The sequence below is a fragment of the Poromitra crassiceps genome, assembly GCF_964638095.1.
Source record: "Poromitra crassiceps genome assembly, chromosome: 23".
Taxonomy (NCBI): domain Eukaryota; kingdom Metazoa; phylum Chordata; class Actinopteri; order Beryciformes; family Melamphaidae; genus Poromitra; species Poromitra crassiceps.
This window is the reverse complement of record NC_139639.1, coordinates 3,069,982-3,090,390: the sequence shown is the minus strand read 5'-3', so window position 1 is coordinate 3,090,390 and position 20,409 is coordinate 3,069,982. Positions and strand designations below refer to the sequence as shown.

Genomic DNA, 20,409 nt, shown 5'->3' with positions numbered 1-20,409 from the left:
TAATGGCGAGTCTAATCTTGCTAAAAAAAACTAACCCTGCAGCCTCTTTGGATACTACTGAAACATCACCAGGACTAAGTCAAAAAATAAAAATAAAAAACTTTAATACAGAAAAGATTTGCAAAACTGCTGCAATGAGTTAGAAATAAAATGAGGGATCCATTTCAGTTCATGTAAATTCCATGTGAAAATCATACCAACTTGGAATTATTTCAATCTAAAATAGTATTTGCACAGATTGGTGGGAAACACCGACTTATTTTCAAAAGATATACATTGTAGAAAAAGCAAAGTAAAAATTATTCTCAATTCACAAATTCAAGTGTCCATGTCCATTGTACTTTTGGTATATATGTGTCAAAATGTATTTACAAATGTTTCAGCTAGTTGGAGTATTGTCTTTTCAGACCCCAACTCACTGAAGTCCGATATAGGTTGAGCGAGTACGGGAGTATTCCTTTTACTCCCTGAAAAATCACAGTTGAGCTCATCAATCCAGTCGTTTGTCAGATAAACAACAAACTGTAAATATGACAAATTTATGATTTTCAAATTTCTGACTCGTCATCAATATATTGCAGGGACGTCGTCGGTAGGGCAACAGTCTCTTCAGCGCTTAACGCTACTGGCCCACCGGCGTGGTTGTTATTACTCCTGCCGTTGTCTCCTCCAGACACCAGGGGCTTAGCCTCTGCCGACGCAGGCCTCGGTGCATCTTGGTGGGTCACACCAGAGCCGTGACCCCCCTGCTCTGATGGGGGGTCCGGGTTTTCCCCTCGTCTTGCTCCGCACCTCCAGGGCACAGGCAGGTGGCCCTTGTACAAGTTCCAGGCCAGAAGGGCAGCAAGAAGAATCACCAGGAGTGCCACTACAGCTTGCAGTCCAGCCACAGATGCGCTATTTGTCTGGGCTGATGTTTGCCCCCCCAGCCCCCTGCCAGAGCCTGAGGCTACGCTGACCTGGTACTCCACAGTGGTCTTGTACTCGCCGCTCTTGGTGCGCTCCGTAGACAGGCAGCGGTAGCGCCCAGCGTCTGAGTGCAAGAACTTGAAGATGAGCAGTCCATCTTGTACGAGCTGAAGGCGAGCGGAGGGGAGCAGTGGGACAGAGTCCTTCTCCCAGCTCGTCTTTGCCAGGTTGGACGGTGGGAGGCAATCAAGCTTCATGATGGAATCCAGGCTGATGGGTTGATTCACAGGCTTCACAGGCTCTGAAACCAAACGGAGATCAAAGATTTGTTGACGTATGTAATAATCTTTGTGCGGTGTGGTTCTGAATAAAGCTCAATGCGTAAATAATGGTAAAAACACTGCCAGAGGGGTTCACTTTCCACCAGGAACCACCCATGCTAAAAAAAAGTGTATGTACTGATGGATCTGTGAGGTTCTTTGGGTAAAAGTGTGCTCTAACTGACATAAGATATTTTAAACTCACCATAAGCTGGGCAGAGAGAGGCATTTCCTTGTGTCACACTCTGGATTAGTTCTCTGGGGTAGAAGATACAACAATTGAGCCTGGGTTTAGATACTGCACACAATCAACACTGCTCGCTCTACACATGTGGATACTAGCTGCCTACCTCTGTCCATCATCAGAAAGGGCTGTGCATTTAGCAGTGGTTGTATCCCAGCCACAGTACGGGTCTCTGGCAAGAACACAGTCCATACAGGATAAAGACCTTCCACAGTTGGCCAGTGGCATCTGCACTGCTCCATACTCTGAACCTGCATACAGCTGGCCCTGTACGTACACACACACACACACACACACACACACACACACACACACACACACACACACACACACACACACAGTAGTAGGTATCCAGTACTGTAATACACTGTAAATGTAATACGTTAATACACATAGCACCGTTACATCAAATGCAACATTATTATTTATCTTTGTATTGCGGTATACTGTCACGCAATGAAGGGTGGGGTGGGAGTGGGGTTTGTAAAGGGCATGACTGATTGTAACGTCTACATCTTGTCTTTAGACTTACCAAAATAATACAAAAGATGATTAAAAAACAACATTGCATTCCATAAAAAAAAAAAAAAAATCCAGAATAGTCCAGCAATGGTCCAATAATGACAACAGCAATTTGAAAATGATGAACTGATAAAATGGCAAACAATAAAGCCGTAGAACAAAAACAACAACTGTAAAATGGTGAAGAAGAATAGTAATTTAAGTGAAGTGATAAATAAAATAATTTAGTTTGGGTAGAGCTTTGTGTTACCGTGACGTTGGAGAATCGGAGGACCTTGATTGGCTCTGGGGGAGGGAAGATCTCCACTTCCTCGATGATGAACATCTCTCCATCGTAGTTCACAGCTTTCAGCACGGTGCCTGCCTCTGCAAGAACATCAAATGATGCAATATTGACACACTGTAGCTGCTACAGTGTAGCACAGTGTAGCAGCTACAGTGTAGCACACTGTAGCAGCTACAGTGTAGCACAGTGTAGCACATATTGGCTTGTGCTTGATCACACTGATGTTGCAAAGGTCTCAAAAGCAGCAGTGGCAGTTTTCCATAGCAGAGTGAAATGTATAACGTATAGCAACAGTACAATACATTACTGGCATCGCAATACAATATATAAGTACAATGTACAATCACAACTGTACAGTTGTACAGCTGTGATACACACACACACACATTACCTGTGCCTATGAACATCACATGGTATTTTTTGCCATCCGCGGCCTGCACTCGGTTTACAATGATGCGTGTGAATGCAGCTCCCCTCCGCACCAGTAGAGGTCTCTTGTTTATTGGCAGGATAGTCTCGTCCATGAGCGGCCGATCTCGAATGAACTGAAGGGTCTGGTCTGGGAGGTCTGTGGTCTGATTGATGCCGTTTTTACGAGCTTCATTGTCTATACACTGGAGAAGGAGAGAGAGAAAACAACAGAATGGGAGAAGAAGGGGAGTTTAGCTTCCTGCCGTGATACTTTGAGATCTCTCTCACACACACGCACGCGCGCGCACGCACACACACACACGCCTGCTGAGTAGCGGGCAGACTCACAGCTCCGGGCCGAGGGGAGGGGACATCTCCGGTGTACATCACCCACTTGACAAAAGAGGTTGCTACGGTTACTGGGTTCTTGTACTTCCCCTCTGAAAACACCCTGCTGATGTCGGACACGTGGTACGCACACACTGCAGACAGGTCCGACGTGTCCCTGAAACACACACACAAAGAAAATGCCAAGTCTGTGTTCAGGTAGTGCAGTGGTAGATTCCCTGTCTTACCAACACAAGGATCTCAGGTTCGAGTCCCCGTGTTACCTCCGGCTTGGTCGGGCGTCCATACAGGCACAATTGGCCGTGTCTGCGGGTGGGAAGCCCGATTAAGGGGATGTGTCCCGGTCGCTGCTCTAGTGCCTCCTTTGGTCGGTCGGGGTGCCTATTTGGGTAGTCTCTCAAGCCAGAATGTCTCTTCTACATTTTGCGAATGCAGCGCTTAGACAGTCTGTAATTCATGGCCACAGAACATGTACAAAGGAAGTTGGGGGGGGAAAAACGCTTAATCCCGGAGGAAGTTCGAATCGATGCAGGTGATTGGAGATACGAGCGGATGTCCCGCCTTTACATCCCCCTATCATTGCTCATTATTTCCCCCGAGTTTCCCTTTCCATTTTGACCAACTTCTCCCTACTAAAAGCACAGACGTTTAGGCGGAAGCATTTGAAAATTGCGCGAGCCAATCATCTGTTTTAAGAGACTACTATTTGGGGGGGAGGGGAACTGGGGGGAATAGCGTGATCCTCCCACACGCTACGTCCTGCCGGGGAAACTCCTCACTGTCAGGTGAAAAGAAGCAGCTGGTGATTACACATGTATCGGAAGGGCAGGGGGGGGGATCTGAAAAAAACTTGATAAAATAAATAAATGTCAGTCAAGCATGTGTAAGAACCTCGACACACACACACACACACACACACACACACACACACACACACACACACTCCTTCATTCAAACTTACGACTGCGGGGTGAAGACGGCGTAGAACACGCAGCTCCTCCAGTCTTGCTGCTGCTCGCACCAGCGGAAGGTGTCCTGGATGATGTATGGCATCTGGGACTTCAGCACTGGACAGTCCACCCTGGCCTTCAGGAAGGAAGTCCACTTCTTCTGCAAGGTCCTCTGGCCTCCCATGTCCCCCTGGGAGAGCAGACAGACGTGAGCGGACAATAACGCCACGGAGGCAGATGGAAAAATAGGACCGTAAACAGGCGCCCGGGCGAGGGAGGCAAGGTCAAGCAGCGGAAAAGGAGCCGGTCGAGCGCAGCAGAGGAAGCGCTGTTAATATGCTATTGTCATTTCGGGGAAACGGTCGGCCCCCCCACCAACAAATAGGTAGCTTACACGCACGGTTTAGACTCTGCACTCCCTCACCTTGCAGACGCGGGCCACGCGAGAAACCACCAGTTTTTTGTCGTAGTCGTACTCCACGGCGTTCTCGCTGAAGAACAGGTAAACTTTGTCGTCGTCTCCCTCGCCGCTGTGCTTGCTCTCCGGCATCTGGGCCATGGAGACGAATGTGGGCTCTGGCGGGAAGAACAAAAACCAATACTAAGGACCATACGACGATTGCTAAGTTCATTCAGAGACACAGACACCGTCCATTCCATATAGGCCATGTTCAGACTAGGAGGCCAAATCCGATTTGTGAACTTTAATGACCTATTAATGATTCTATCCAGATCCAAGTCTGATTTGTGCCACTTGTCCCAAACCACATATGACGGTAGTTTCCAATCTGCTTTCGACTGATATGACTTCAGTGTGGACGCGCTGATCACCCAAATCAGATATATGAGTGTATTTTGCAGGGGGCGGGGACTTGAAGAGCAGAGAGCAGACATGCAAACACTGCCAGAAACACTGTATGTCGGCTCATTGGCTCATTGTATCTGGACACACAGATCCGACTTGAACACTTGCCCAAATCAGAATTGTGGCAGTGCGGACACACTCCCAAATCAGATTTTTCAAAACCAATCAAGATAATTGACTTTAGCAGCAAATCGGATTTGCCTGCAATGTGAACACGGCCTTAAGACACCCACACATGACACAGGTCAGTTATCATCACACGACATTCGACGGTCACATGATCTTACCGTGCAGCCAGGAGCTCTTGAACTCTGTGCGGACGGAGACGGAGCCGTCTCCCGCCAGAGAGCGCATCATGATGGGCTCAGAGCCCAGGAAGTTCATCGACGTGGCCGAGTACAGGTCCTTATCTGGCAGGACAGGTGAGCACAGAGGAGCCAAGGAAAAGCCTGGGTTTTAGGGTTTTAGGTTCTTTCCCACAATCCCGTGTCATCTTCTGCAATGTGCCGCTACTCACCGATCATGATGGAGGAATATCTCTGGAAGGGATCAAATGGACACTTCCCTTTCCCGTCCTCTCCCGTCTTCTCGAGAGTCAGCTGTCCATTCGCAAACGACTGCACGAATAAACGCACGGGCTCAGAAAGTACTCACCTTTCAATCAACAAGCTATTTTAATGATTATTACGATTATGATGGAATGAACCGTTGATGTATCCAGTTTGAAATATTGATCGAGATTAGTAAGCACTGCTCCCAATTTGCCTCACCATATAGTCGCACTCAGGATCGAAGGCATTGGTTCCACACACGTACATCCTGCCATCTTCCATCCTATGCAGGATCCTTATGTAGTTCTTGCACTCGATCTGTGAATGCAGTTTAAAGTGATGAAGAACACAAATCTACTCGATATTCAAGAGATCATAAATGGGAAATAATGATGCGAGAAATAATTGAACTGACCCACCTCAGCATTTTTCCCTTTGTTTTTACACTCGTCTTTTTTCTTATCTGCCACTTCCCATTTCACCTGAATCAGTGAAAACTGTCTTAGTTACAAGCATCTAACATGTGTTCTATTATAGCGATGAATAGACAGCACTTGTGAGCCAGAAAAGGTTTTGATTGATTGATTGATTGATTGATTGATTGCCTTTATTAATCCCACAGTGGGGAAATTTACTCGTTACAGCAGCTCTCACAAGGAAGACATAAAATCAGCTCTAAAAATAAACACAAAGATAAATCCAATACACACACTAAAAGATAAGAACAGCAACAGTACTTACCAACAACAACTAACAATAGCAACAGCAGCAAAAGCCATTAGAATGTAAAGTGCAACACTATAAAGTGCAAAACTATAGCCAGCAGCACACAATAACAATAGTTACCAATAAAAACGACAACAACAACAGTGCTATATTGTGCTGAACTATTATTGGATGTTAAAAAGTCTGACAGCCGTAGGGACAAAGGAGGTGCGGTAGCGCTCCTTCTTACACCGTGGGTGTATCAGTCTGGCACAGTGGAGTAGGGAGATGAGTGTAGTAGTAGTGTAGCAGGCTACAATGTTGCTTTAAGCAAATTAGCAGAGTCATTTTCAATCAAGCTGGTTAGTTTTGTGCTACTTGCATGATCTGAATGATTAGTGAGTGCATCCATACACTGTAGCTATGTTATCTATTTTTACAGCTCTGTTTGTCACTGTTGTGTCTTGTGATCTTATATGACGGCCATCAGCTATAAAAGGGTTAGGCTACTACAGTAGGCTACATAGCCTAGGTAACAAAGACATAATCAAAATCCTACAGTCATTTGACTAATTCAGCAGAAGGATCTAGATGTAGATGCCGACAAGTGTGAAAAGAAAATATTACTCTGGCTGCATGATTTCGATATTGCATTTTTGCTTTTGCTGAATATTGGCAATTTCAATATGAATCTTGAAACACTTAGCCAAGGGCACAGTTTGTTCTTCAAAACCTCTTTGCTTTGGGCTAAGAAAGCTGTCATATGGCACATTCCATACGGAGCTAATGCTAACAGTTAACTGATGCTGCTCCAAGGCAGTTAGCCTCATCTTTGCGCCGTTAACAAAGGTGTTCTTACGGAAGCGCGCTTGTTGGCGATGTTGTGGAGGTCCAGAGCGTAGATGGCCTCCCTGGCACCCAGCACCAGCAGGCCCAGGTCTTCTCTCAGCAGCATGATGGAATAGTTTGAAACTAATTTCTCACGAAACAGGTAACCGTTGTCCCCTGGAGAGAGTAGTTCAGCGGTTAGCTTAGCTACAATTGAACAACTAGCAGCTCGGTTCCCCTGTGTCGGTCGAATCACAAGTACTTTATTGATCCCCGAGGGGAAATTGGGTAACGCTGCAGTAGCTCACATTCAAGTAGGGAAATAATATAAGCATAGAGAAATGATAAGAATATAAATAAGACAATAAAAATGTGTAAAACATGTGCATTATCTGACAATATATATCAACAGTGCTATAGAATAATGTGAAAGTGATAAATATATGTACATAATACTATAATATATACAGCAGGGTGAATAATTATTGTAATAGTCAAATGCAATAAGTACGTTGCAGTTAGTAAATTGCACATAAGGAACAGTGTGGACTGTGGATAACTATTGCACATTGGATTATTGCACAAATTGCAGTAGCCTATTGAGTAATTATTCCACAATGAGTCATTGCACAAATCGCCTGTATTGCACAGGTAATATGGACAGTATGAAATATGGGTTATGAGTTATGAAATTGCTGATGGGTGAAATCAGTCTGAGGGCCCGTCTGGAGACTCTGAGGGAGGAGTTGAAGACTTACAAAACAAACCAAAAAACAAGTGGACCAACACAGACGTATCACATGCTAAACCAAAGTGACACAAGGCAGACAAACCCAGTGTGGGGACGGCAACACTCACTGTGATAGGGCACGGTCCTACGAGAGACGCAGTCCAGCTCTAAATCTTCCTCGGCCATCCAGGCCAGGGGGAGCAGCCAGCAGAGACTCAGGGACAGCAGGGGATGATGCATCATGGCTCCTCTGTTTCAACCAGGTGGAATTTTAACCAATATTGTTTTCTTAAAATTCAATCATACTGAGGTAACGGGGGGCGATGAGTGGTAACGACGGCGCGAGGAAGTCCGGGTGTTGACTGGAAGGCACTGGCCCCTTTTAGTGGCCCCGCTCAGCAGGCTGTCCATGCTGAGATGGATGGGCACAGACCTACGAAACAAAGGAGAAGAGAACCTCAAAGAGACGAACTTCTAACGGACATCACGACGACCTACGAGCAGATCCACAAAAATGACAGAGGAATACCTGACGCAGGAAGTGTGACACCTAGAGCTCCTCCGGGCCAAACAACACCAAACCATAAGAGAGCAGGAAGTGGGCGGGATGCGTTAGCGAAACGTTGAAGGCGTAAGAGACAAAGAGAGAGAGGGGGAAAAGACAGAGTAGATGAGGAGGGATGGCCAGAAAGGGCAGAGTGAACTGAAGTCAGCGCAGCAGTAATTCTGTCAGTGCCATAGTGATGGTAATGCAGGGCCATGAAAGGCATTCAGCAGGGCGCAGGGATGTCAACCTCAGCTCTCCTGCTGCACCAAACACAAGCACACAAGAGCTTCACAGACGGTGCCAAAAAGGCTGTGGTTAGACGGCCAGGGCCAGAAACCAAAGTCTGTCGCAAGAGAGCTGTTACACACTCCCGACAGGAAACAACACGTCGGATTGACTTAGATGTTTCACGACACTCACCGCATGCACAACTCCCAGACAAGCCTTCCAATGTAGATGAGCTAAAAAGCCTGGGCCTGAGTCTATCTCTTTTGCAGGAAAAAGTACTGTTGGTTGTCATTTTCTCTGACTTGTCTCGGGTGTATTTAAATATCCTACCTACTGAATGGGTGCGTGCGTCTCTAAAGGTGTGTTGTGTTTTCCTGATGAGCTGTGGCATGTCAGAGAATGTAGCTCTGATCAGATGTTTCACATATTTTGCCTGTGGGCCAAGCCTCCTTCAGTCTATACCTGTCTGCACACACTGTACGTTGGCTTTCACATTCACACACACACTATGAATATATATATATATATATATATAACATATATATGTCTAACCTTGAATATATATATATATATATTATATATATACATACATATACTGTGTATATATATATATATATATATATATATATATATATATCCTATCTATGTCTAACCTTGAAGATATTTAAGCTTGGTTCTGACCCTTGTCAGAGGAAGTACAACATTCCCTGTACAGTAGACATGCAGCATGGATCATAAAAGAGAACACTAATTGACTGCAAACTTGTCTTCCTACAGGACATCATGATTATAGAAACTTTTACCTGTTCCTTCCCATTATTTCGTGTCTAACAGCTTGGCTATACAAACAATCAGTTATGGTTCTTGAGACTCTTTACAAATGTACAGCCATTTTGCAAGTGTCCTATATCTATATCTTTCTATTTGCTCATTTCAGTCCTTCCCAAATCACACAGTTGGGGCAGTTTTATAGCACGAAAACTGCCACAATCCATTCAAGTTCAAACATGAGAAAACGTGGGTAATTCATTAATACCGTATAATATTGTGTGCAGGTTAAGCAGGCAGTTTAAACGGACAAATTCCTTCTCTACTCACTAAAAGGGACAATCCCATTGGCCAAGAGCCAGCGTGCACTCCTTATACTTAAACCCGGGTTGAAGTAGTAGTTACACCACCTCCCCTGATGTCCAGCCTTATTTATTGTATTAGTAGGGGGAATCGAACCCGGGTCTGCGATGCACACTCCTTTCCAAAGACGAACACGCTAACCAGTCGGCCAAGGAGACCATCCCTCTCCAGCTCACTTACCTGCGTAGGTCAGTAGTAAGGAGGACACGCCCAAGAACGAGGCTGTTAGCAGGTTCTGTTCTGAGCGAGAAAGATACGAAATCAAGTCAAAACACCTGCAAAGCGTCAAGTCTAAACAATCCCCTCCCCGCGCGCTACTAGCTACAGATGTGACAGACAGCAGCCGTTAACTTCAAAATACAAAACGTATTGACGTTAGAAATGCAGGCTTTAATGATGAACAATGCTTACCTTGAAATGTGAGACTTTTGATTCGAGCTTGCAACTTCCTTCTGCATGAGAACCGCCCCCGGTTCAGTTCTCAAGTGAGCCACACGCACGCGCGCACGCACACACACACACACACACACACACACACACACACACACACACACACACACACACACACACACACACACACACACACACGAATGAACATGAGGAGTGGAATGTGCCAATGAAGAACTCACTGAGCACACATACACACACACGCAAACGCACACGCACACACTACACGCACTCGCGCACGCGCACACACACACACACACACACACACACACACACACACACACACACACACACACACACACACACACACACAAAAGAAGCGCTTCTCTCCTAACAGCTCCTCTGTCTCTGTGTCAGCCTGTGAAAGAGACTGTTGTCGAGCGCATTGTTAGAAGAGTTTAGCGCTCAACATCCCGCGGTGACAGAAAGAGATCTGAATGGCTGCTGCTTCTTTCTTACTCCAGGCTACATGAGGGAGAGAGGGAGAGAGGGAGGGAGGGAGAGAGAGAGGAGAGAGAGAGAGGGGGGGAGGGAGAGAGAGAGAGGGAGGGAGAGGGGGAGAGAGAGAGAGGGGGGGGAGAGGGGGAGGGAGGGAGAGGAGAGAGAGGGAGAGAGAGAGAGGGAGAGAGGGAGAGGGGGAGAGGAGAGAGAGGGGGGGAGGGAGGGAGAGAGACAGAGGGAGGGAGAGAGAGAGAGGGGGGAGGGAGAGAGTGGGGGAGAAAGAGAGAGAGGGGGGCGAGGGGGAGAGAGAGGAGAGAGGGGGGGGGGCAGTTGATTCAAGATGGGTCTGACAGATGTTTTCCTAACGTGTCCAAACAGGACCCTCTCATCCCTCCTGATTAGGCTATGGCTCGTCATGTATCTGGACTAATGGACTAACTGATGATATTTGACTATTTGACTAGTTCTGTCAAATATATCATTATTTGTTGTCGTTCTTATCATTAGTTATGTTCTTAAGAACACATTTTGATTATTTGTGTGATTTGAATAATAATAGATTGCTTGTAGCTACAGCAGCACACCACGAGTTTAGACCTTCAATTTACTATGTGACATGTGAGATGCTATGAATGTGAAGAATGAAGGGACTGTTGAAAAATGCAGGCATTCTTTTAAAGTTTAGCATACACCCACGCCAAACTTTAAAATAATAACTTGGATGATAGTGAGCATTCCTCAGCCTTTTTGTTGTTGTTGCAGGTTTTCCCTCTGCTTCCTGTGGTAAAAAAAAAAGCAACCTAACTGTAATAAACCTGCTACACAGGGCAGGCTGTGTATCATTCTCTCTTAATGATTGACAATGATTAATTATTTCTTACATTATCTTATTTCCTTGTTCTGGGATTTGCCAAAAGGGAACTGAAATCAGAGTTTTGATCAGTCGCTGGCAGCTCAGTCTAGACACCGCTCATTAACAAGGGGAAATGTTTATGAAGAAACATTGACACTTTTTGGGAAAGCGCACACAGGCTTATCAATTCACAAAGGCACAAATAACAATCCATGCAAAAACAATTTAATGCCCATAATACTGTATCTAGCAAAGAACACTATTCTTTGATAATAGTGGCAAAATAGACACAACACATAATATACATGTACAAACATACAAGAAACTGGTCAGAGTAAGAAGACACTTATGAGCCGATTAATCACAGCTGACCTCTAGCGCTTAAGGCCATGTTCAGACTAGGAGGTCAAATCTGATTTGTGAACTTTAATGACCTATTCATGATTCTATCCAGATTGGTTTTATGAGTCTGGACGCTCAAAGTCTGATTTGTGTCACTTGTCTCAAACCACATAATGTAGGTCTGGACACACAGATCCGACTTGAACACTTGCCCCAATCAGATTTATGGCAGTGCGGACACACTCCCAAATCAAAATTTGGGAAACCAATCAAGATAATGATGATTAATGACTTTATCAGCAAATTGGCTTTGCCTGTAATGTGAACATGGCCTTACACACTTCCTATCTGGCCAAGTGACAGGAGTAATGGCACGTTGTTCAGTTTTTCGACAGAGAAATATCTTGTATGGTTTCACCTCTTCAGACCTGCACTAAACGATATGCCTGTTGTAAACGGTAGAGAGGTAGGTGTGGAGCATGGTGTAAAATTAGTACAAAGATAAAAGTCTAGTTCTCTTTTCTTTAGATGTTGGATTCACACAAGAATGTACATTTCCTTTTTTGTAACCAGATGTGGATCGGCTTCTGTACTTGTTTGGACTACAATAAAAAAAAGAGATCAGATCTACACCACAAGTGTGGTTCAATGTTTTCTGTCTGTGTCAATTTCCCATAGATGGTGTGCTGATAAGGTTTCACATTATAGACAGACCAGGGGGTCCCTTTAGCTGACAAACAGCCATTCCACTAGAGGGCACTCTTGCGTATAAATACAGTAGATTGATTTGAAATTACACTTGTTAGCTCTTGAGGTCTGAGCACTGGTGAGTTAAAGCACCATACAGTCAAAGAGCGTGGAAGGAAAGAGACGACACTCCGGCCATTTTTGGAAACAGAATGCGCCTCGCAGTGGTCAGCTGCGGTAGCGCTGGCCCCTATAATCAGCCTCTCTAAACAGTAACTCAACAGGAGAACACTCTAAACTTTGGGGATTCACATCTTTTCCGGGCGTACTGCAAATCTTGATTGAAGTGGTGTAGTGCAGGGATGTAAAACAACAACCATATTGTGGAAACTAAGCAAAATTTTATTTTTTTCAAGATAAATAGCTAATGAAAAGGACTCGAGGTTCAACTCTAGCCTGGGTAAACCCAGCCGCCACGTGACCTGCTCTCAGACCTGCTCTCAGTCACTACCTTGTGACTCGTGAGCAGGGTTAAGCCTGAGAGCAGGTCACTGGGGGATGGGTTTACCCAGGCTAGTTCAACTCCCGTTGAGTTACTGTTTAGAGAGGCTGATTATAGGGGCCAGCGCTACCGCAGCTGACCACTGCGAGGTTCTTTTGGCGCTGTCACGTTTCCAAAAATCAAAAATGGCGGAGGCTGCTGGGCGCTGATGTTGCAATGGGGCAATATGGAGCTGCCATTTCTTTCCATAAAAGTTCTTTGATACAGTAGCACATACACAGTAGCAGAGAATAAGGAATCACTTGAAAATCAGCACCGACAATACAGTAAAGATTTACAGTATAGTATCATTGAACCAACAACACAGTGACGGACGCTAAAGTCTGGTCCTTCAGAGAGCCAGGGAGAGAGAGTGTGCTTTGCCAGCTTCACTTTCTGGCCAGATACACCTCAATTGCATTCAGCTATTTTTCTTTAATTACGTCACACTTAATTAGATGAATCACGAGTATTACTGGGCTGATACTAAAGTGTGCCTGGCTGGAGTCCTCAAGACATATGTTCTCTCTTCGGGGTTGATATTTGCAATTTGTGGTTCGGTTCGCCTCCAAGTCTCCAGTGTGGCAGCAGGATCATCAGTGCATGCACGCACGCGCACGCGCACGCACGCACGCACACACACACACACACGCACACGCACACGCACACACACACACACACACACACGCACGCACACACACACACACACACGCACGCTTGCACGCATGAACACACATGCGTGCGTGCACACACAACAGGCTCAGTTCTCGGTCGAATATTTGTCTGTGCTTCTCCAATAAGCTTTCAACTGTCCGTCATATTGGATCAGTGTTTTTGACGACTGTATTCAGAAGGGGGGGGTGGTTTTGCACAGTGTTTTGTTTGGAGGGAGTTTGCAACAGTTTTATGCTGCTCAAGTGGATCATCACTCAATCGAGGATTGAGTGTTTTTGTATGAACCTAATCCAGTGTTCGTCTTGTTCTTCAGTGCACATTGACTTATTGGAGTCCAGCACCAACAGAGCCAGAAGAACAAGAAGCCAGAGCATCCTGAAGCTCTCCACCAGTGAAGGTGGTGGTCATTTGTAGTCACTTGTCTTCCACCTTGAAGGCACAGGATGATTATAGCTGCGGCGCGAAGGGGGGGTTTGGTAGTTTGGCACTGGGGATTGGCTGACCTGTGACCAGGAAGTTGTTCCTTATTGGTTGTGCTGCTTGAGTGAGTCACTCCTGACTGGCTCGTCTCTTCTCCAGCTTCAACTTGAGCTCCTCGTTGAGTGCTGTTGAAGCGTAAAACAAACAATTTGAGTGTAAACAGAGCTGGTAATATAGGGATGGCATATTTTGGTAAGCTTACCCAGAAGTCCCTGAACCTCCTGGTTCCTACGTGTAAAAGTCCACTATGACTTCGACTTTTGACTTATGACTTTTGAAGCGCTTTCTGAAAATCGCGTAACCACATTTTACGCTTTGAAAATCATAAAAGTGGTCCTCATTTGTGAAGATTATCTTGCTGAACACAAAGTTTGCGGTTTCATAAACTTTTGTCAACCACAGACCTTATATCAAGCATTTAACCAAAATCCCCATACACAAAAATCCCATTGACTTTTACACGTAGGAACCCAGAAGTGCTAACATCCAGGTCTTCTGGAGTCATTCCTGCCGTACTCTCTAACAGTGTGGTGAAGGGGATCAGGAGTGACTGAGGTGTGCGGATGCCTTTCCACTCACTCTGTGCTAGGGGGGACGGGGAGAGGATGAGGCGTCTCATTGGGTTGGTGGGCGACGACGGCACCGGGCAGGTCAGGATGCGCCGGTCGGGGGCGGGCGACCTGGACAGGGGGTTACCGGGCCAACGGTCTGCACCGGAACCAAAACAGTGGTTAGCAGCATTGTTGTGTCTGTCTGTCTGTCTGTCTGTCTGTGAGTTTGTTTTGTGGTCCAAGTAAAAGGCAGATACCTTGTTTTGGGGGCAGGGCAGGGGCCTTTGGCAGGGGGCTGAGAGGGGCGGTGTGGAGCATCCTCTCTCCGTTCTCATCATTGGCGGAAACGTACGCTGATGACGACAGAGGAGTTAAACATGGTCGGCCACACAGATGACTTGTAACAGAAATGGAGTCTAGAGAATGTGTGTGTGTGTGTGTGTGTGTGTGTGTGTGTGTGTGTGTGTGTGTGTGTGTGTGTGTGTGTGTGCGCGTGTGTGTGTGTGTGTGTGTGTGTGTGTGTGTGTGTGTGTGTGTGTGAGTGAGTGTGTGTGTGTGACACATGCAGGCCTCACTGATGTTCTCCTCGTAAGGCTCCTCCAGGAGGAAAGGCTGCAGCGTCCCTGCAGTCTTCTCCACCAGGGCGTCAATGACCTCGTGAAGTGTAGCACAGGGAATCTAGAGAGGAGAACACAAAGTAACACAGGTGGTGCAAGCTGAAGCAAAGCATTAACAAAGGGCCCCGTCACTGGATCACCAAATGGAATTAAAAATGGGAAACCCTCATTAATGTTCTGCTTGCACCTGTGTTACTTCCTGCCTTTTAGGCACAAAATGCGTGAATTGGGTGGGAAGTGAAAAAGGCAAATGAGATGCCTCAAAGCTGCTGGTTTGTTCATTTGGTTTAACATGTTGGCTGTAAGACATCAAACGCTTACTGCTGCTGTCTGGTTAAAACGTTACGTTACTGCTGCTGTCTGGTTAAAATGTTACGGATACTGCTGCGGTCTGGTTAAAACGTTACGGTTACTGCTGCTGTCTGGTTAAAACGTTACGGTTACTGCTGCTGTCTGGTTAAAACTTTAGGGTTACTGCTGCTGTCTGGTTAAAACTTTAGGGTTACTGCTGCTGTCTGGTTAAAACGTTACGGTTACTGCTGTGTCTGGTTAAAACGTTACGGTTACTGCTGTGTCTGGTTAAAACGTTACGGTTACTGCTGCTGTCTGGTTAAATAGTTAGGGTTACTGCTGCTGTCTGGTTAAAATGTTACAGTTACTGCTGTTGTCTGGTTAAAACGTTACGGTTACTGCTACTGTCTGGTTAAAACGTTACGGTTACTGCTGCTGTCTGGTTAAAACGTTACTGTTACTGCTGTTGTCTGGTTAAAACGTTACGGTTACTGCTGTGTCTAGTTAAAACGTTGCGGTTACTGCTGCTGTCTGGTTAAAATGTTACTCCCGTTTAATTTTCCTGTTTTGCTTGAAGTGAAAGCTTCCATCGTCATTTGTGTGCAGAGTTATTGGCGTGAACCTGAAAGGCTCTAGCCTAGTAAACCAGCCGGTCACGTGAACTCACATTTCATTTCGTTCTACCAGACCGAAATGTGAGTATCTGCATTGTAAAATGCAGATAAAAGGTTTGGATGTTTGGATTTACATTCATTAAAATTTTACTCAGACTTGAAAAAAGTACTCTTAAAAGTACAAGTACCCCCAAAAAAACTTAATTACAGTAATTTGAGTAGTTGTAATTAGTTACTTCCAGCCCTGCCGGCTGCCGGCTGGTTTACCACGTTAGCAGGGCTCAGGGCGAAACTCAGTATTTTGAGAAGTACAATGTTGTCTGAATGAGGATGCGCTAATTTTCGTTTCTGCTTTTTATTCTTGTTTCACTCTGACACTGGAAAGGGTATTTTCCTCTTAACAGCACTGAGCTGAGCTTGGAATTATAAGGTTGTGTCTGGGTGGAGCGCAGTTCTGAGATACTGAGCATCAAAGATTTGACACACCAGTCGGGGGGGGGGGGGGGGGGGGGTATCTCTTAAGTGTCTTATCAGTCTGACATTGCCTCCACTGTAACTGATTTCCCTGGGGAAAATCCCAGAGAGGGATTCGGTTGTTCCTAACCAATCACGAGAGACCAACGTATCCGCCTGAAACTAATCCAGTGGGGAGATTGCAACAACAACAAAAATCTCTCCTTTCAATAAATGCCTTCAAAGCAGAGTAGGCTACTCTTCGGATTTCAAAGTAATTGGTACTTTGAATGGATTTGGGGCTGCCTCGATAGCAGCGTCTATCTCGTCCGTAGCGGTCGTCAGTGACGTTATTACTCCTCGTTGCACTTGACAACGGGAAACAGCTTGAGTCCCGCCTGTTGCCCTGTTTATTGGCGCTGATTGGCTAATCGTTAGTCCCGCTGTTGCATGTCACGACGCCAGACCAGGAAGCAGCCAACTCGGTGGAGTGGCACTGGGCACATTCAAAAGGTCTGAATCCAGGCAAATCTCTCCGCAGAATTTGAATGAGCCTCAACTGAATGAATTCACGTTCTGTGTTGTGTACTTACTGGATTCTCCACATCGATGACGTAACCTCCTTGGTCCCTCTGAGTCACGCGGTAGTGTCTGAACACCGAGCTAGAGCGCGAGAGAGAGAGAGAGAGAGAGAAATGGAAGGCGATAGAAAGCATGTAACATCGTCTGTGTGCGTGGGAAGAAATCATGTCTGGCTCTGAAATGTGCTGCTCTGGTCTGACTCTGCAGCATCTGCTGGCATGTGGCATGGTGTTACCCGTTGAGGTCCTGCCTCGTGGTGACAGCCAGCGAGGAGCCATCTCTGCCTGGACGGAGCAGCATGTTGCCACAGTCTGGATGTCTCTCCAGCAGAACTTCAGCCTCTGTTCGAGACACCGGTCGGAAACACCTGCGCAGGCACGCACGCACACGTGCACACACACACACACACACACACACACACGCACGCACACACGCGCAGAGACACACACGCACACACAGAGACACACACACGCACACATGCACGTGCACACACACACACACACACACACACACACACACACACTAGTGAGAACACAACAGTCATGTAAACACACAAATGGTAATATATGGAGATAACGCAACAACAACTCACGGCGGGATCTCTCCTACTAAAGGCACAGAGAGAGGCGAGGGTGGGGCGCGTGTGGGCGTGCGCGTTCTCCGTCTGCACCTCTCCTTGTCCACCACCTCCCTCAGCATCTGCAGCTGTCCGGGCAGCAGCGTGAGGCAGGCCGGTACATTCAGCTGCAATGGTGATTTAATTGGTGATCAAACAGCACAGAGAGGGACAGCTTGGTGCAGGGATGCAGTGTGAGTGTGCAGGGATGCAGTGTAAGTGTGTCGGAAAAAACACAGGTTCACTTACGTCTATAACAGAGTAGAGGAACCCCTTCCACAGCTCCCTTGATTCCAAGTTGGGTGCCTGAAAAATATGACAGCACTTTTGCTCCATGCAAAAAGGTGTGTGTGTGTGTGTGTGTGTGTGTGTGTGTGTGTGTGTGTGTGTGTGTGTGTGTGTGTGTGTGTGTGTGTGTGTGTGTGTGTGTGTGTGTGTGTGTGTGTGTGTGTGTGTGTGAGAGAGAGAGAGAGAGAGTAGAGATGGAGAATGATATTGGCACCTCATTGGTATCGGCCGATAAAGGCTTTAAAATGAAATATCGGTATCAGTCCAAAACAAACATTTGTGATGATATGACAGGCCGATAAAATGCTTTAATTATGCCCAAATGATTGATCTTTGACTAAATGTTTTGCCAGGGAGAGCATCATCAAAGTCTGTAACAGTTTTGTTTGAAAGAAAACGTTACATAAATAGAAATATGGCATGTTTTACATGACCTAAGTTGAAGTCGTCTTCTCATTTTGCCCAGTGAATGTGTACATTTTGAAAGGCTGCCAGTGTGCCAGTGTCACGATAAGCGTAGACATAATAATGTGTTAATTCTACTACAGGAGAGACTTGATGTTCTCTGAAATGAGGTGGAAAAACTGGGCACATAAATTATATCGGTATCTGCAATCGGGCCAAAAGAGTTGGAAAATATCAGCATATCGGATATCAACAAAAAAATAAAAAATAAAAAATCCAATATTGTGCATCCCTAAGAGAGAGTGAGTGTGTATATGTGTGTTAACAGGCATTACTGTCAGTTTGGTCTCTCCATCCTTCATGCGCAGGATGAGCCTGGCTGCCTCCAGGTTCCTGTCTCGGCTGCAGTCGTCCTTGAGGGAGACGAAACCACCGAGGTCCAGCTTCTCCACATACTATAACACACACACACACACACACACACACACACACACACACACACAAATCATACGCTTCTGTGAAAAAATTATAAATCAATGCACTGTTGGGGGGGGGGGGGGGGGGTGTGTGTGATGCTGGCAAGTGCAGGAAAAAACATTGCAAAATATTCATTCTTGCCGCACACCAAGTCTCAGTTTATTCATTTGATACGAGATTAAACGTTTGCTCCTATTAACTTGTGAAAAATAGTTTTTTCAACATTTCAACCACAACTTACATGAGTGTCCTTAGCATTATTGAAGAAAAACAGTGCATTCCCACACAGACAGGTCCACAGCCTCCTGGATGCCTGTCATATAAGACACACACACACACACACACGCGCACGCACGCACGCACAGAAAGAGGTATATGAGCAAAGAAAAGGCCAACATGTTTTTCCAAATTTTCTTTTTTTGTTGCTCCCAGATTTCCTGTCCCAGGAGATGGATGGAAACATCAGCTGTTTTCAATCTGTGGCCATGGATCACTGCAATAACCTGCACCTGAGCCAGTCTCTCTCATCATGTCTGTAGGCTATGTCTGATTCAAATAAGCCTAGGGAGAGAGAGAGAGAGAGGGGGGGGGGGGGGGGGGGGGGTCCTGGAGGGAGACTCCCCCCTCTTTGGGAATCACCCTCCATATAGCTCATAGTAATTAACATGCACAATGCTGCTCAGGACATAATTGTCAATTTCTCGGTTTATAACTTTGTGTAGCTACAGTAGACTATGTGTATTTATTTGAGATGACACTGGAATTCAGGGATTGAGGCTGACAATTGTCAGAAAAAATGTCAGAACAGTTTCGTATATCTCGGTGTCATTTCTGAATTCTGACAATGATGAAAAAATGCATAACAAACATTATGGTAAGGGATTTCCTATAGGCTACGTAGCCTAAGCAATGGTAGCCTATCATTCACGAGATATGGGGCAGCAGTTATGAATCATAAGGGATTTAAATGTCACGTTATGTTTTATCAATCAGGCTTTGACGAATACATGACTCATTCATAAAGATACATTGTTGCATGCGCTGCCTTTCATGTTACCCAAACTAAACCGCATGCAAACAAATCTGCAAACCGCTATGTGAAGAAATGCCACCCGGCACCACTGTACAGTGTCGCCTGCCTGCCTGCCTCGCCCATCCTAATACACACAATAAGGAAGTTGACAGCTCTCTGGAATGGGGGATCAGATCAGATCAGCCGGGTGCGCGTCACGCACACTGACTGACCACAGCATGCACTGAAACAACATGGCACACTTAGATCCGCATCGGGCTCACCATACCTTTTCTTTCGGTCCCCGCTTCTCCAGGTAGCCCTCATAGTAGCAGGGCGGGAGCTGCGCCCGGGGTCCCCCCGGCCCGGAGCGCTGCTTGACGGGTGCAGCCGCCATGAGTGTCGCGCTGGCTGCTGGGCACCGACCGAGGACAAAGGGGCGCGAGTAATTCGGGGAGTGAC

General features: G+C 46.0%; 2 protein-coding genes across 4 annotated transcripts; both read right to left on the bottom strand.

Annotated features, from left to right (window-relative positions):
* Positions 1-13: 13 nt before the first annotated feature.
* On the bottom strand, positions 14-10,225 carry LOC310797090 (semaphorin-4E-like). Of its 3 annotated transcripts, none has more exons than XM_083659376.1 (16): positions 9,987-10,225; positions 9,756-9,815; positions 7,798-8,102; positions 6,971-7,116; positions 5,826-5,888; positions 5,626-5,724; positions 5,373-5,472; positions 5,143-5,265; positions 4,415-4,566; positions 4,002-4,180; positions 3,041-3,197; positions 2,673-2,895; positions 2,246-2,361; positions 1,580-1,740; positions 1,435-1,487; positions 14-1,210 (listed from the first exon to the last, which is right to left on the bottom strand). In XM_083659376.1, the coding sequence occupies exons 3-16, from the start codon at positions 7,910-7,912 to the stop codon at positions 549-551; spliced, it is 2,349 nt and encodes a 782-aa protein (XP_083515502.1). In that variant the 5' UTR covers positions 7,913-8,102; positions 9,756-9,815; positions 9,987-10,225; the 3' UTR covers positions 14-548. The 3 variants fall into 3 exon arrangements, with proteins under 3 accessions (XP_083515502.1, XP_083515503.1, XP_083515504.1); XM_083659377.1 differs by having other exon boundaries at positions 9,756-9,810; XM_083659378.1 differs by lacking the exons at positions 9,756-9,815; positions 9,987-10,225 and adding an exon at positions 9,543-9,585.
* Positions 10,226-14,110: 3,885 nt separating this feature from the next.
* Positions 14,111-20,374, bottom strand: stap2a (signal transducing adaptor family member 2a; the record flags this gene model as incomplete). The annotated part of the gene is made up of 11 exons (XM_083659404.1): positions 20,237-20,374; positions 19,177-19,248; positions 18,794-18,913; positions 18,015-18,071; positions 17,742-17,893; positions 17,385-17,516; positions 17,161-17,230; positions 15,168-15,270; positions 14,850-14,945; positions 14,621-14,749; positions 14,111-14,166 (listed from the first exon to the last, which is right to left on the bottom strand). The coding sequence occupies exons 1-11, from the start codon at positions 20,342-20,344 to the stop codon at positions 14,111-14,113; spliced, it is 1,095 nt and encodes a 364-aa protein (XP_083515530.1). The 5' UTR covers positions 20,345-20,374.
* Positions 20,375-20,409: the final 35 nt, after the last annotated feature.

Coding starts and splice junctions, on each gene's coding strand:
- LOC310797090 (XM_083659376.1), bottom strand. CDS start 7,912: ATGATGCATCATCCCCTGCTGTCCCTGAGTCTCTGCTGGCTGCTCCCC. Junction 4,567..5,142: donor CAAGAGCTCCTGGCTGCACG/GTAAGATCATGT, acceptor TCTTCCCGCCAG/AGCCCACATTCGTCTCCATG. Junction 1,211..1,434: donor CTCTCTCTGCCCAGCTTATG/GTGAGTTTAAAA, acceptor GTTTGGTTTCAG/AGCCTGTGAAGCCTGTGAAT.